Source organism: Monopterus albus, unplaced genomic scaffold (genome assembly GCF_001952655.1).
Source record: "Monopterus albus unplaced genomic scaffold, M_albus_1.0 scaffold310.1, whole genome shotgun sequence".
NCBI lineage: Eukaryota > Metazoa > Chordata > Actinopteri > Synbranchiformes > Synbranchidae > Monopterus > Monopterus albus.
In genome coordinates, this window is record NW_018128190.1 from 203,889 (window position 1) to 219,337 (window position 15,449).

The following is a 15,449-nucleotide window of genomic DNA, read 5'->3' on the forward strand; positions in this document are numbered from 1 at the left end:
TCCACCTGACCAGTGTTTGATTGTCTGGTGTTGTGTTTGTTGTGTCTTGTTGCTTTTCTTCTTGTGTCTCCCCTCTATCCACTCACCCCAACCGGTCGAGGCAGAAGGCCGCCCACCAAGAGCCGCGGTCTGTCGGAGGTTTCTTCCGTTAAAGGGAGTTTTTCCTCCCTGCTGCACCAAGTGCTTGCTCAAGAGGGATTTATTGGGTTTTCCTCTATAATAATAATAATAGCAAGGTCTAGACCTTACTGTGTCCTGAGATGACTTTTGTTGTGATTTGGCACTATACAAATAAATTTGCATTTGCATTTACATTTGCAAAAGTAAAATCCTGGATTCAGTGTACTACTTAGTAAAAACTACTGTACAATCAAAGTTTGCAACATTGCTAACTAAAACTATGTGAACAGTCTGTGTGTTATTTTGTGCACATTTTGACCTACAACTTTATTTTGGATTCAAATTGAGTGCTAATTAAATACAATGAAATTCCAATGTGATTGTGTGTAGTAAAATAGAGGAGGCTGATGTTTGTTCAGTGAGTTATGGGCTTGTAAATGAAGCATATTGGTTGTGAACCAGTGTGAGACAGATATCCTCCATGAGTTACGCTCTGTACTAGTTACTTCATTCTAACCGCATGTTCTTTTCAACCACACTGGGACAAACTCAAGGACACCTTGCAAACAGCATCTGAAAGCACACCTAATTCAAATAGGTGAGGAGATTCATTACTAAACAGCAAGAGTCTCTGCTGATGAATCACGTGTGGCGGGTGCTGCAACACAAAGCCGGCCCATGTCACTGGCACCAAGCCGGAATCATCTGATAAGGATGGCAGAACACTTAGGTTACCAAGAGAGCAGGTCAAGCGACACCAAGATGTCAAGCCGCAACATCCATCAGAGAGAGTCAATGATCATGTCAAGCTGTCATGCAAGCCTGAGAGGGGGCAGCGATTGTGTGAGAGTAGGACGATGTACACGTGAGAACAAAACGAGACTATTCATTCAAGTATACAGTAGCATAGATGCATCCAGGTCTATATCATTTGATGATTCATTCTCTTCCAGGTGTAGCTTGCCTTTCTCGTGGGTAGAATTTGAGAAGGATGCTTTCCTCAGGTTCATGAAATGCATCTTGATAGAAGGCCACAGGGAGACCTTATGGCTGCAGCATACTGACAGAGAGGAGTCAGGAGACATATGAATTACAAGGCCCTGGCACTACTTATTCATAAAGAACATGATTTGATGGTTTGGTGGAAAGTAATCTAGTACATTTATTCAAATACTGTGCTTAAGTAGGTTTTTGAGGAAGTTGCATTTTACATTCTGTATTACTGTATACTTATACTGTTACATTTTAGAGGGAAATATTTATCTGAGAGCTTTAGTTAATAGTTTCCTTGCAGATTACAATAATACATTTAAAAAAATACAACACGTGGTAAAAGGTTAAAACAGTAGCTTGCGATTTTTCTGTGACTGTGTCTTATTGGGGCTTCTTGTCACATTTCAGATGTCTGTAAGTTGCAAGGACAAGTTCTCCTCTAAATGTTTTACTGAACTAACTTCAAATGATCCTATATTTTCCCAAAAAAGCTAATTAGAGATTTGACTTGTAATTGAGTACTTTTATGGTGTTATATTGTTAATGTTATTTACAAGTTTATTTTTTGTCATCTGCAACCAGTTAGCTGTTTCAAAAGGTACCAACAGTTACTTATGAGGTAACACAACATCTGTGAGAAGACTGAATATTATTTCCAGTATTAGAATCCTGAAACCTAACCTGTGGATGACTTGCCTTCATAAATTAAAGCACAAATTCTTGGTACTTCAGAGAAACAAACAGTGATAGTGTCCTCCTCAAGACTCAATGAGAAACAGGTGACAGACAGATCTCAGCCTCAAATAACACCGACAGATTGATGAAGGTAAAGGAGAGGGACTGACGATATGTAAGAAAAGGAGAGCAGGTTGGTGTCAGTTGCTCTTTTTCCTTCACATTAAACATCTTTCACATGGGTGTAATGATACTACTCTTACTCCTTGTCTGTTGTTAGTGCTGCGTTTACCTTGGATCTACACACAGCACAAGCTGGGGTGCTCATTACAGGCATGTAAGCTGTTTGTCCTCAACATGATCCTCAGCTAAACCCAACTTTTTCACCCATAATAATCTACCTTACTTTAGCCAGAAGGGTCTTACCAAAATTATCAAACTGCTGAAACTACAATCAAGCTTTCACAGTTAAAAAGACTCATTATGCTCAGAAACGCCCTCATTCAGTCATTTCAGCATTTGTGAAGAGGCTGACTCCTCTGGGAAAATGGGATGGATTGATGCTTTGATCATTCACTTTCAGAGCACACATCACTGACACATACATCCCTGCATGACCTTTTATTATAATGTGGTTTACAAAGTCTGAAAAGCAGGTCTCCATATATCAAAGGATGCCAGTGAAAAAAAATGGGTAGCAGGTGTGTCTCCTTGAATTACTTCAGTTTGATTGTTGTGCCAAAAACTACCATCTCTTCTTTAAAGAGACATGGGAATGGCAGATTTCCAAAAAACACAAAATATAAGACAAGTTATACCAAGGTAAATTAAATCTTTTATTGTTAGCCTAAAAATAACATTTGGCTTTGGCAGATCAAAGTTGCTTGCGTTAACAGCATGTCACTAAATTAAAAGTACAAACACAACCTCAAATTACTTTTACTTAGAATACACAAAGAAAAAGAGGACTTCAGTGACTATAATACACATAGTTATCACTTCTCAATTTGCTGTTTTACCTCTTAGCACCAGGGGGCATAACGCACTGAGGAAAAACAGCGTAACCTTTTACTATCAGGGGTCTGAATGAAGAAAGAGAAAGGCTATGACAAGACAAAATTCCTTTTATTCTGATATTTAAACAAATGTTTCTTCTTTCCTTCAGTATTTGTCATTAACTCTTCCAGTTATACTTGTAAATAATCCTCATTTGTAGACCAAAAAAAACTTACTTAAGACATTAATTTTATAATGTTTCCTTATCATAAATCACAATAACTCATAATCCTCATTTGTAGACCTAAAGAAAACTTACTTAAGACATTAATTTTACAGTGTTTCCTTATCATAAATCACAATAACTTGCAAGACTGTTTTATGGGCGTGTTGAAGATGAAATTTAATCTCAGTTCTTGTCATAAAAAACTCAAACTATTGTAAAGTCATTTTCCCTTCAAGCACATTGTATCAGGGTGAATCACTCACTCTTCACAGTGCAACATAATACAGTGGAAACAAATCCCTCATTCACAGTAGAACAGGAAATCCTCAAGGGACAGCAGTTACTGAAAACTGGCAAGTATGAAATCATAAATTACAAATCTGCTCCAAGCATAAACATAAAATAGCTGGTCTTTGTTGATTCCTTGATAAGTGGAATGAGAAACTGTGCATGGTTTTTACCAAATATAAACTCTGAGGAATGAAGGAAGTTCTTTGTTGATGAGTTGGTGCAGTGCATGGGTATATCCACTAGAGGGGGAAAGAGAGCCACAAATCACTGTCTAAGGGACTTTCTGCTTTTAAGACATTTTGCTTAGTAACAATAACAAAAATAGCAAATGCCACTTGTAATGAAGCAACAGTGGATAACTAAAATAACACATCTATGTCTGACTCACATTCGAATCCCAATGCAAGTCACATTTGATCATTAAAAGTGTCTCGTCATCTCCACTATGCTTACTCCTTGTTCACATGCAAAACAGCAGCCTCGATGTTTTGCATCAGCTGCACTTCAAAGTCAATTAAAGACAGAAGAGGCCATTGAGAGCCTCTAGACACAAACAATTTCTGATGACAAAAATAATAAACACAGGGTCATGCAAATAAGTAAGAAAGAGAGGCCTGCTAGTCAAAGTACACAGTGAGCTTCACTGATTAGAGGTGAGGTCATGACCAATTTCTAGGAACATTTTGTCCATTTAGGCCTAGAGGTGTGTTTGTTTAATATATCTAAGCTGGGCTGGGGTGGAGTCAGTGGATGCGCGCCACTGGGTGCAGCAGGGTCATGTGCTCTGCACCATTGAAAGGCAAACGCTGAGTGCAGTAATGGTGCACCACCTCTGGGATGCTGGGAAACACGCAGCTGCTCTGGTCCAGGGTGTAGCCATTTTCTTTGGTTTGGGCAACAATGATGTGAACACAGCCATGGCTCGTCCTGAGTCACACAAAGGAGAGCAGAGGAGAAGAGAGGATAGGAGAGGAGAGGAGAGGAGAGGAGAGGAGTAATAGGAATTAACCCAGAATATAATAACTTCATACCTTCTGGTGTGTGTTATGAGCCTAGTTAGATAGTACATGAAAATAACATTTCTTGGAAAAATTTAAATCCAAATTCCTTTATAAAAAATATGGGTGTTTTGTTTTTATTATGCAAGTACTGTAATACCTCATTCCCTTAAATCCTGCCAATGCACCTTCGTGGTATACTCACTTGAGGGCAATGGAGTACTTGCTGTTGTCCGATTCACTGTTCCTGACCAGGAAGCTGGCCTCTTTGCAGGACTGCAGCTGAAACTCTGCCTCCTGGCGCGTCATACACCCATGGTACCAGCTGAGACAGAGAGTGGGAGGTTACATTTCATTTGCTACTAATGAAGTGCAGAACCTTATTTTACACTAAAACCATGAAAATAAATAATAGTTTTACACAACACTGAAATGTATTATATTCTGGAGTGTGGTTATTTCAAGAATGAAAAACATTTATTCTAGATTCTTTACAATATAGTTTGAGTATGATATTGATTTTACACTGTGGTACTATCATGTTTTTTGCATCAATATCTTTTCTCATACCCCTTACAAAAATTAAGCTCAGGATTTACATGAATTGTTTCTGTGTTTGTCATAAAGGTACTAGTACCTCTGTTTTTCCAGGGGCAGGGAGGGGTCCACACTGCACACCTCAGTGTCAGGGTTGCTGCCTTGTGTGGATGAAGGCAACAGAGTGGGTGGGGAGGATCGCAGGATCTTCTGAGTCCAGCTTTTCTGCCTCAGATGCTGATGTTGCGACTGTGGTTGGGCTGGTGCGTGCCTGGTGAGCGTGGGGTGAGGCGTTTCATCTTTGGCTGGGCTGTCAAACTGTGCTGGGGGAAGAGGAGTGATGAGAGAAGATATGAGTTCATGTAAAGTAACAACTGACTCTATGCCCAAGTTTGAACTAAATGCAGAAGCCTCCAGTAAATATAGAATAAGAAGACATCACTTTGACATTTCATGCAGGGTGTTATTCACTATGCTGCTGGTCTATGAGGCATAAAATATAAATGTGAACGCAAGCCGGGCTTATTTTTTGAATAAACACTTTTTATATTGTTCTAAGGTAGAGAAGAGGCAGGATTGGTACTGTGTTACATAAACATTACTGCAAGCAAATCCATATCAGAATCTAATAATATTCTAAAGTCAGTGTGTATTTTGATTTTGGGTTTTTTTAGTACTCTGATAGGTTTTTGCTATTTGGCACATAAAGATAAGAAAAATTTAAACATTTAAAAGTGCTGAAAATTCAATTTAGTTGTGCACAAAAGCAAATATTTCCTCACTTTCACTAAAAGTATATTTTCCAGTATCAATGCAAAGTTTGGTCTTACTGTGCTTGCAATCAGGTTCTACCTGCTTGTGGTGTGACCAACGTAGTTGACTGTACCTGACAGAGTTTTGACAACGAGCTCCTTCTTCCACTCCCAGGGCAGCTCGTACTCAGTGGAGGGACGGGTGTCCAGCTCTGGCCGTGTGTTTGCTGTCTTGTCACTGTCACCATTCCCCTCATATGGGATGTCATAGATCTGTGGAGGTGTGGGCTGACCTTCCTTCACTAATCCATCACTCCCCTCCATCACCACACACACCTTCAGCAGGTCCTTAGATCCTCGATGTCTGATCTCTTGCAGGCAGAAAACATGAAATCAAATCAAAGTACAATCAAATGAGAGCACTACAATAAAACATGTTCACATTTACAGCAGGCTATTGTTAAAGTTTTACTTTAAAAAAATGGGATGAAAGGTCAGGTGAGCATGTGATTAGACAACAGACCACCAGTCATTCTGGATGCTGGGAAATTTGATAAATCGTCAGACAGATCCATATAAGGGTTTACACAGAGCTGCATCCGAGAGGAGGAGGGGGCACCAAGGACCAACTTCCTTTTTAGAGAATAGTACCAGGAAACAGAGGCAGGAAAGAGGAAGCAAGGGCAGGAAACTGCACCCATTGTCCAAATCCAGCACAGTTGCCATAGCAACCCCATGGGGTACGGCAAGGACTAGGGGAACGAGTTCATGTTCTCACTGCTCGTCCTGGAGAGGCTAAAACAGGAATTCTTTCATTCACACAAATGTAGCTGTACAAATTCAGCAATCAGGGAATGAGTGAAGAGTCAAAACATACTGTAACAGCTGACAGCTACATAGTTAACACAAGCCTTACCAGTAATCATCTGCTGGGCATCATAAGGCTCCATGTAACCATCGTTCTCCCCAACCCTCTCTGCCTCCCTTTGCTCTCTGGTCTTCTGAGCATCAAAGGGATCTGCATAGTCCTCAAGAATTATCACCTGCATCAAAACATGCAAGAAAATCCATATGTTTCCTGCATTTCAGTCCAAAACCCTGAAACACTCAGCTTACTACCATATTAAAGCAAAGAAAGCAATCTAACACTGACATTTGAAATGCTTTGGGATTTTTGGTTGAAAAATGACTGACACAGTTATCAGTTACGAAATAATTGCAAATTCATTTTTGATCAGCTAATCAACTAAAGTAGAAGTTTAGAAACAGGGCCTCTTGGAAATAAGCTCCAGATATACTGGAGCTCTTCTGACTGGGTTGTAGGGACACATCAGGCAAAAAAATGGTAAAGTAACTTTAGTAAACTACAAGGCAGGCTTCAGCTACAGTAGTTAGAGGAATACCTGGCACCTCATTTTTCATTTTTTGTTGTAATTCCCACTTTCTTCACATTCATTTCCCTGTGATAACAACCTCTGTTCTGCCACACCAGTCATGCCTGACTGTGCTATCATCTTATCAGTGCCATATAATTTCATGGTTATTACTAGCCAAGAGACAATAGTAGGCTGTAAAAATAATCTCTGATCTCTTCTGGTTGTGCTCCCTTTCTAAAGAAATGTTGGCATTTGTCCGTGTTTGACTAAAGTAGCAGATGCTTCCACCTCCTGTGGAAATAACTGCATTACGTGCGAAACTCATAGAGATACTGTATAACACATTACTAGAACTTCACGAATCACACTTAGAGGCTGCTGCAAATCTGAGATTAAGAATGAACATTTACTCCAATCTGGAAACATAAAACTTTTTCTCTTTAATCTGTCTCTTTTCTCACCATCTCTCCACTGTCACTATACCTTACTTGTCTATCTTTCTCCTTTTTCTCAAAGCCTAGCTGGAGGGGACTTGGGTCAGTGCCTGAGTGTCAAATAACATCATGGTTTTTATAACATGATAGTCTTTCACCAAGGGGCCTGAATCTATTGAAAGAAAGGGATGAAGCGGTGGGAGGGGGTGAGAGAATGGGACTCCTGAGCCAGATTACACACAGGAAAGGAAGGCTAAGGCCTCATGTATGAACACAGTTTTGTGTTCAAGGGTGGTAAGGTGGATGTGAGGGTGGGGGTGTAGCGGAAGAGAAAGAGAGAAAGAAAACCAGACTGGAAAGAGAGGACACAATGAGGGAAGCGGAGACAAAGAGGAAGGAGAGACAGAAACAATAATATCAGTTTTCAGAGTTTGAGCTGGATCCTGGTTACTTCATTGTCACTATTAATGACACTACATATTTTGTTTTTGCTGGAGTAGAGTCATTGCTGACAGAATCAGACAAAGGTGCCACAGATTAGATTCATTTTGTTTAACTTGACATCAATCTTTCAGCAGTTGTCAAAGAACCTTTTGCATATTTTAATTAAATAAAAGCAACAATACCACACTGCAGAAATACTCTGCTATGGCAGATTTACTGAGGCTAAGTAAAAGCAGGATGATAGTAACAAAATGTACTTTAGGAATGAAAAGTATTTTTCTGGCAAAAAAAATGCAGTATTACATGTTATATTTTAAATTATCATTGATCTCAGATGTTTTTAACACATTAGCAGCAAATAAATGTTGTAGCTGGTCGACTTAGAGCTACTTTTAACTCTTCAAGACATTTGGTAGTTTAATCGTTATTAAAAAATTGATTCTTAAACTTCTGTGTTAATCTAAAAGTGTACATAAATGTAATGGTCTGGAAAGTATAGTGTATTTCTTCTGAAATGTTTGGGAGTAGAAATGTATGAAAGTATTCAACTAAAGTAAAAAAAAAAAAAAAAAACAACAACTCATAATTGTACTTGAGTGCAATATCTGAGTAAAGTTACTCTTCATGAAACTCTATGGGAAAAAATTACCACCAAAATCTGTTAGCAACTGTATGTAAGAATTAATTTGACAAAAACTGTTTGCTCTTTAGAACAAAAATGAAGTGCCTTATTGTTATAAAAAAATGTAATGAATATATTTGTTCATTAACTGATATACTTTTGTTAGAGATCAGAACAATGAGCTGTAATTTAAAAAACAAAACAGGGGAGAAAGGAAACGTATTCTTGCCGGTTACAACATCAGAATATTACTGGCAGACCTATATTAAGATGATCTTAAGATTGTAACTCACAGTTTCTGTCTTGCACTGGGCCTTTTCTGCTTCGGGTAATACTTGGTTGGTGATGGTACCGTTGTTGAAGTTGGGGCTTTTGTCCTGTTTGTCCACTCTGATCAGCCGGTTGATGTAGGCATTGGCAGATGCAGAGCTCTTCAGGGATCTGTGCTGCTCCTCAAACACGGGCTCAGCTTTGGAGTTCTTGCGACTTTTCCCAGACAGGAGGTTGTCCCAAACTTTTCCATCTTTCGGGGAGCTTACACCGTTTCTACTTAACTCTGTGGCTGAGTTCTTGCGGTTTCTTCCAGACAGTAGAGACCCAACTCCCCCTCCACCTCCTCCACCTGTGCTGTCTGCAGAGGAGTTTTTACGATGACCCGTTTTGGAGCTGGTGGTTTTGGTACCTATGCTGGCCACAAGCCCGGCTTTACTGGCTCTTGGTTGAGAGCCTGATTCTGACGCTGAGCGGATCCTGTCGGTACCATTCTTTAGATTGATGGGGAACTCCTTGAACCACTTTGCCATTTGTAACTGATGGAAACCAGTAAACCTCTCTGCCTGCGCCGACACCTTTTAGCTCCATACACCAGGGCCCCAGAGACGCACCTTTAGAAATCACACCAACAAAAGACTTCCGTTGCTTTATTCTAGGATCGAGGCTGTGTAGACTATAGGATCTCCACACCTCAGTTTAAAGCATGTCATAAATGTTTTCAGTCATTCTTAAAACCCCTACGTTCAAACTATTCGTAAGCAAAACAATTAGGCTACATCCTTTCACATCTATTTTGCAAGGTGAAAAAGGAATAAATACCTAGAAGTTATCCCATTTGTGATTTTCATAAACCTGTTCCTTTTTTGCTTGGAGGAAAAGTTTATTCCCTTTGGATGAAGAGATGTCTTCGGAGTGGGAAGACCCGAAAGTAGGCAAAGTTTTTCTTGCTTATGGTTTCTGGTCCCATTCCCAGAGCGGCAAAACTGGTGTAACAAGTGTCCTCTGCTGCAATGAGGCTCCTGACTGCGCCTGGAAGATAGAGGGGAGGGGGTATCTGTGGTTGAGAGGGGGAGGCCGGGTGGGCGGTGATACGCTTTTAATTGTAGACACCACGGTAGAATCACCTTTTAATGAGTTCGTTATTCTAGTTTAGACTGATATTTTCCAGGTTACCCACCAAGGATAATGACCTGTTCCTTGTCTTTATATTTTGACTAATATGGAACCACTATTTCAACTATAGTATAGCCTACAAACTAATAGTGTTATATACGAATAAAAAACGCTAGTGAGAACAAACAGCACTAAAACCTCATAAAATGCTAGCTACTGCAGGCTGTCACACACATCTGTAGCCTGCATCCTACCTCCATTCATGCTAAAGTTTTTTTCAGGTAACCACTTAAACTGAAGTTGACAGTTACATCAATATTTTGATCCTGATATTTATTCAATAATAACCACAATGTCACTTGATAATGTGCTTAATTGGCTACCTAATTAATGTCCACCCCTGCTTTAATTGTATACTGTACAACTGGAAAGTGGTCCGTTCTGAGCAACTCCATATGTACCACTAAAAGGTATAACAGTTTTTATATAAATTGGAGAAATATACACTGTGGACAACGGTGATGCTGGTAGATTTTCAAAAGTAATATTATGGTTTTATTTATTGCACAACACAGTCTGCATTTTATTAAATTAAAAAAAAAGTTTTTATAATGATGAAGCATACTTATCGACACCCCCATTTTTGCGACAAGTTGTAACCTTCCATGGTGCGCGATACTCCTGCTTGTCCCTCTTTGTCCGGTGGCGAAAGAAGGCCATGATAATTATGGCAAAATTTGCGTTTTTGAATGAATTATAGTTGAATGGTGGATCAACAAGCATACACCGTGTGACGACTGGTTTGCTGGCAATGACACACCAGAGAGTTTCAATTTAAAGGACAGCAGAGCAAGCAACGGAGAAAGGGTACAGTTTGCTTCCAAGACAGTCTGCAAGATGGCTAGTTCTTCAGTGGCATGCTAACGTTAGCTAGTAAGCTAATGTTAGCATAGTAAACAACAGTTTCCAAAACGTGATCGATTGCTTTATCTAATGATTGCTGTGATAAGTAAAAATAAGTGCACGTGTTCACAACTGAATGTAGAACAATAAATTACAATTTCGGATTATTATTCCAGTGTTGCAGCTGCAGGGTGAAATCTCAACGCTGCTAGCCAGCCACATTGGGTAACGTGGCTAGCTAGTTAACCAAGGTAGAAACTAGCTTGCATTAGCTAGCTGGTCGAATTCTCGGCTACACATCTGCAAGTGATCTTTAAGAGAGGGAGGGGTGCTCTATAACTTGCTTGTACTGGCAGATAAGCCAGGTAGCAAGCAACCAGTTCCATTCAAGGCGAACTTTTGTTAAATAACGAGAACCAGCTCACACTTTTACCTGACGTTTATTTGGTGACCAAATCCCGGCGTGACAGACACCGTAGCGAAAGATTTGCAGCTGGAAAGGAGTTTGCAGACCTGGGCCGGTGTTACAATATAATATAGTTAGCAATATCTGTTAGTTACTGCTGTGATGCTAACAATTTTAACGTTACTGACATGACCTGAAGGCAGATTCCACCTACTCGGCTCATAGCCTTCAAGACGTCGTCATTTTTAACCTTTTTTTTCTTGCATATGAACGGTGATATGCCACTTCACCGACAGTCATATTAGCTAATGGCTGCCGAATCGGGGAGACTACTGGCGGGACATGGAAAACGAAGCAAAGGTAGGAATTAATTTCACCCATATCCCAATCAGATCGGAATCATCCATTACTGCGCTGCAATGGGCTGCACTGGTGCTGTTAGCAAATCCCTTTTCGCCTTTCCCATATGTAAAGTTCACGACTGTTTCCGGTGGTGGCTGTTTCTCACAGAGTGAATCTGTGAACGGGGTTCATGTCTATCTTGCTATCAATGTACCTTCAGCTCCGTTTCCTTGTTCTCATGTCTTCGTCTTTTCCTGTCTCCCTCATTGACCTTACCTCTTCTGCCTCTGTTTACGGCCTCTCTCCCTCTCGCCTGGGTCATTTGGTCTGCCTGGGTCATATGCGATTCAAGGCTTCATAACCTTGGTGATGATAACGCCTGGATGTTCAGCATCTTGTCTTCATGCCAGTCTATGTCCCATCATTGAATCCATCTCAACTGTTGGACTTGAAAAAGAGGGCCCTAGGTCTAAAGCTGCTCCACTCTGTCACTAAGGGGTATTGGCCAATCCAAATGTGATGCTACACTTGACTGGCGGTGGACTAAGAGTATTGGACATTGAAGCCTTTTTTCTTTGTGACTAATATTATATTTCCCCTTTTCCACCCCTTTCCTCCATATTTTACTATTTCAGCTTCACAGATGAAGAGCCCGGAGAAGAAGAAGGCTAGGAAATCCACGACTCAGGTAAAAGTTATTGTTCGAAATGTGACTGTTTTGCTACATAAAGGAAATATTCTCTGTGTCAAATGCACCTTACAGACAGGTAAAATGAAAATTTTAATTATCTGATTTCATAAAAGCACTGAAAAAACCTAACATTTACTTTGCACTTTCTTTTTCTTGTTTTAGGCGGTGGGGTTCTCCCACCTCACTGAGTTTGCACCTCCTCCTACGCCTATGGTGGACCACCTGGTTGCCTCCAACCCATTTGATGATGACTTTGGGCCCCCATCCCGACCTAGTGGGGCAGGTGGACCAGGTGGTGCTCCATTTCTTCCCAGCCCAGGTGCAGGTGGAGGAGGTGGGTATGGAGGTGGCGGCAGAATAGGTGGAGGCATGAGCTTCATGGGAGGCCCCGGAGGACCAGGTGGTGGTCAGCCTGGAAGGAGGCCACCCTTCGGCCCTCCATCCAACGCTGGACCTCACCACCAGCTAGGCTTTGGAGGTATGCCTGGCTTTGGAGGTGGTGGTGGGGGCAGCAGTGGGGGAGGAGGAGGCGGTGGTGGATTCCCCCCTGGTGGCCCTTCTCAGTTTAATATGCCACCAAATTTCAGTCCACCCATGCACCCTGGGCCAGGATTCAATCCCATGTTGTCTCCAGGGAGTATGGGAGGTCCCGGAGGAGGAGGGCCACCCCACCCTCGTTTTGGCATGCCTCCACAACAGCAGCATGGGCAGGGTGGACACCCATTCAACAGCCCACCACTGCCTGGTGGCGCAGGTCCCAGAGGGCCCCCACATGGCCCCCTGCCTCCTATGGGGGGAGGAATGGGTCCTGGGATGAACATGATGGGTGGCATGAGTGGCGGCCCCGGAGGCAACATGGTGGGTGGGTTGCCAGGTATGCCCCCTCAAGGACAGTTTCCTCCCTCACAGGACGGTCCCTATCCTGGTCCCAGTCCGCCAGGGCCAGGCAATGAGGATGGAAAGAACTTTGGTGGAGGAGGGGCACCACCTGGGCCCCAGCAGCAGCAGCAGCAGCAGCAACAACAGCAGCAGCAACAGCTTAACCTTAATCCCAATGGTCCCCCTAGTAATGCTGCTTCTGGCCCTCCTCCTAACTCTGGCCAACCACAGCCTGGGGGGGGCTTCCCTGGACACCCTGACGTCCAGCAGCCCAACGCCAATACACCTGGTCAGCCTCCTTCAGCACCACCACAGCCTAATCCCAATTCATCTCCTACAGGTCCCCTGAATGGATCAGGCCAGTCCCAGCACCCACCAAACAGTCAGCTACAGCCCCCTAGCAACACAAACACCCCCAATTCTAATAGCTCTACCCAGCCGCAACAGCAACAATCTACTCCTCCTAACTCTGTTTCTGGCTCCACCCCTTACAACCAGCAAAACAACACTCCTGGTGCTGGTGGTCCCATGCCAAACGCTGCCCCCAGTTCAGGTCAGAACAACATGACAAACAACAATGGAAGCAACACTCCTGGCAGCAACCCCAACCCCCCATCTAACTCCACCTCAACCCCAAACACCCAGTCCCCTCTGCCCCCTGGTCCTACTGCCCCCTCCACTGGGCCTGGTTCTGGCCCTGGAAAACTTGGTGGCACTGGGATGGTCTTCCCTTGCGGCCTTTGTATGGCGGAGGTACACGACGATCAGGATGCCATCCTATGTGAGGCATCGTGCCAACGCTGGTTCCACCGTGATTGCACAGGCCTGACAGAACCAGCATATGGACTCCTGACTCGTGAGAGCGCTGCTGTTTGGGCCTGTGACTTCTGCATCAAGACTAAGGACATCCAGGCTGTCTTTGTGCGCCAGGGCTTAGGCCAGCTGGTGGCAGCTAATGAGAGTTGAGTAGTGGATGGAAAAGGAGTAGCATGAAGGTGTGACACATATGGACAAACAGAGACATTTTGTGCTCTGATCTCACTGAATGACCTCTGTGTCATGTCAGCTATTTGCCCAGCTTTCTCCCAACTAGCCCTTTACTCATTCACTACACAGAAAAACACACTCATTGATGTTCATGCTTATAATATAGCACTTTGAGTGACTCTAGGCAGATGATTTTTCTTCACCCCCGATATAGGAGTCAAATCATGATGAATGTTCAACTACACAGTCTTTGAGACATCTAGCCTGCCAACCAGCAAAGCACTGACACCAACACACTACCTCACACCGTTTGTGACTAACTGGCACAGAAGCTCCTGCACTAACTGACTGTGATCGACTCACCAGTGAGATGATATTTCAGATACACATAGACCCACATTTGGCCGGGAAAGTAATGTTGAAATATTCCTTTACTGTGTATTAATACATTAACTCAAATTATCAACTTGATTTAGATTTTTTTTTTCCAGCTTTAATTTGAAATGGATGTGATATAGCCAATCTATACATTAACAAAATGAAAGAGCCCCTAAAATTCTAAAAGAGACTTGGGATTCATTCACAGCTGTATTTGCCAACACAGTCCTTCATTCCAGCACTGCCTAATCACAGTTTTTTATTTTATTTTATTTTTTTACTGAAAGCCAGTGAAGAAAATGGAAAAAATACATCAGTATATTGCAGTGTAAAGTCTATCAGGCATATTGCTAACATAAACATCAAGTGCGGAAAAAAAAAGGGTTTTATGACGGTTCCTGAGCCTATACACATGCATACATACACACATACACTTTGACCCCATATTTCTTATACATGTCATTTTGTACCCAGTGCTAAACCACAGGAGTCCTGGGCTGAGACTTCATCCACACATCACAGAGAGGATTTTACCACCGTTTACATCTGTAAATATTAGGACAAACCATTTGTCCGGAACTCCCGTCAGTTGTGATCATGCTGCAAAGTTGACCAACAAACAAAATAACCAGTTGAACTTGTGTGTCTTGGTTGTAAACTTTGACCTTTTTTATACAGTACAATTGAGTCAACATTATCTCTACAGTACACATGAATTGTGAAACCAGTGCTTTTGGATGGTGTTGGCATAGCGAGTAGTGATATCATGTCATGTCAGATGTGCATAGTCATTGAAAAAAAAAAAAGAGGGAGGGGGTTGCATGTGAACCAATGCAGTAACTGTCTGATCTGTTCCTGTTTATATTCTGACCTCTGCACTGCAGGAGGCCTTGAGTTAGACCAAATAACTAAAGAGTGAAAAATACTCCTTTTCACATTTCTGTCACGGTATAAGGTGTTTATAACTATTCTTCTTTCTCTCTATCTTTAATTTTTCTTTACTCAGCGTCTGA

General features: G+C 42.0%; 2 protein-coding genes across 8 annotated transcripts; one reads left to right on the forward strand and one right to left on the reverse strand.

The window, feature by feature from the left end:
- Window positions 1–3,081: 3,081 nt before the first annotated feature.
- Window positions 3,082–12,123, reverse strand: LOC109973905 (SH2 domain-containing adapter protein E). 6 transcript variants are annotated; one of them, XM_020623789.1, is made up of 8 exons: window positions 11,778–12,123; window positions 9,557–9,766; window positions 8,758–9,348; window positions 6,505–6,631; window positions 5,723–5,959; window positions 4,937–5,159; window positions 4,505–4,624; window positions 3,082–4,228 (listed from the first exon to the last, which is right to left on the reverse strand). In XM_020623789.1, the coding sequence occupies exons 3-8, from the start codon at window positions 9,265–9,267 to the stop codon at window positions 4,045–4,047; spliced, it is 1,401 nt and encodes a 466-aa protein (XP_020479445.1). In that variant the 5' UTR covers window positions 9,268–9,348; window positions 9,557–9,766; window positions 11,778–12,123; the 3' UTR covers window positions 3,082–4,044. The 6 variants fall into 6 exon arrangements, with proteins under 6 accessions (XP_020479445.1, XP_020479443.1, XP_020479442.1 ...); XM_020623787.1 differs by having other exon boundaries at window positions 11,716–12,123; XM_020623786.1 differs by lacking the exon at window positions 11,778–12,123 and adding an exon at window positions 11,187–11,471.
- On the forward strand, window positions 10,509–15,197 carry pygo2 (pygopus homolog 2 (Drosophila)). Of its 2 annotated transcripts, XM_020623784.1 has the most exons (4): window positions 10,509–10,717; window positions 11,456–11,519; window positions 12,137–12,189; window positions 12,355–15,197. In XM_020623784.1, exons 2-4 carry the CDS (start codon window positions 11,468–11,470, stop codon window positions 14,035–14,037), a joined length of 1,788 nt encoding a protein of 595 aa, XP_020479440.1. In that variant the 5' UTR covers window positions 10,509–10,717; window positions 11,456–11,467; the 3' UTR covers window positions 14,038–15,197. The 2 variants fall into 2 exon arrangements, with proteins under 2 accessions (XP_020479440.1, XP_020479441.1); XM_020623785.1 differs by lacking the exon at window positions 11,456–11,519.
- The last annotated feature ends 252 nt before the right edge of the window (window positions 15,198–15,449 follow it).

Bases quoted from the DNA above. Each gene is read 5' to 3' on its own strand.
- LOC109973905 (XM_020623789.1), bottom strand. From the start codon at position 9,267: ATGGCAAAGTGGTTCAAGGAGTTCCCCATCAATCTAAAGAATGGTACC. The intron at 5,160-5,722 runs GTACAGTCAACT...CTCTTCCCCCAG, and splicing joins CGTTGTCAAAACTCTGTCAG to CACAGTTTGACAGCCCAGCC. The intron at 4,229-4,504 runs GTGAGTATACCA...TGTGTGACTCAG, and splicing joins AAGTACTCCATTGCCCTCAA to GACGAGCCATGGCTGTGTTC.
- pygo2 (XM_020623784.1), top strand. From the start codon at position 11,468: ATGGCTGCCGAATCGGGGAGACTACTGGCGGGACATGGAAAACGAAGC. The intron at 11,520-12,136 runs GTAGGAATTAAT...TTACTATTTCAG, and splicing joins ACATGGAAAACGAAGCAAAG to CTTCACAGATGAAGAGCCCG. The intron at 12,190-12,354 runs GTAAAAGTTATT...TTCTTGTTTTAG, and splicing joins CTAGGAAATCCACGACTCAG to GCGGTGGGGTTCTCCCACCT.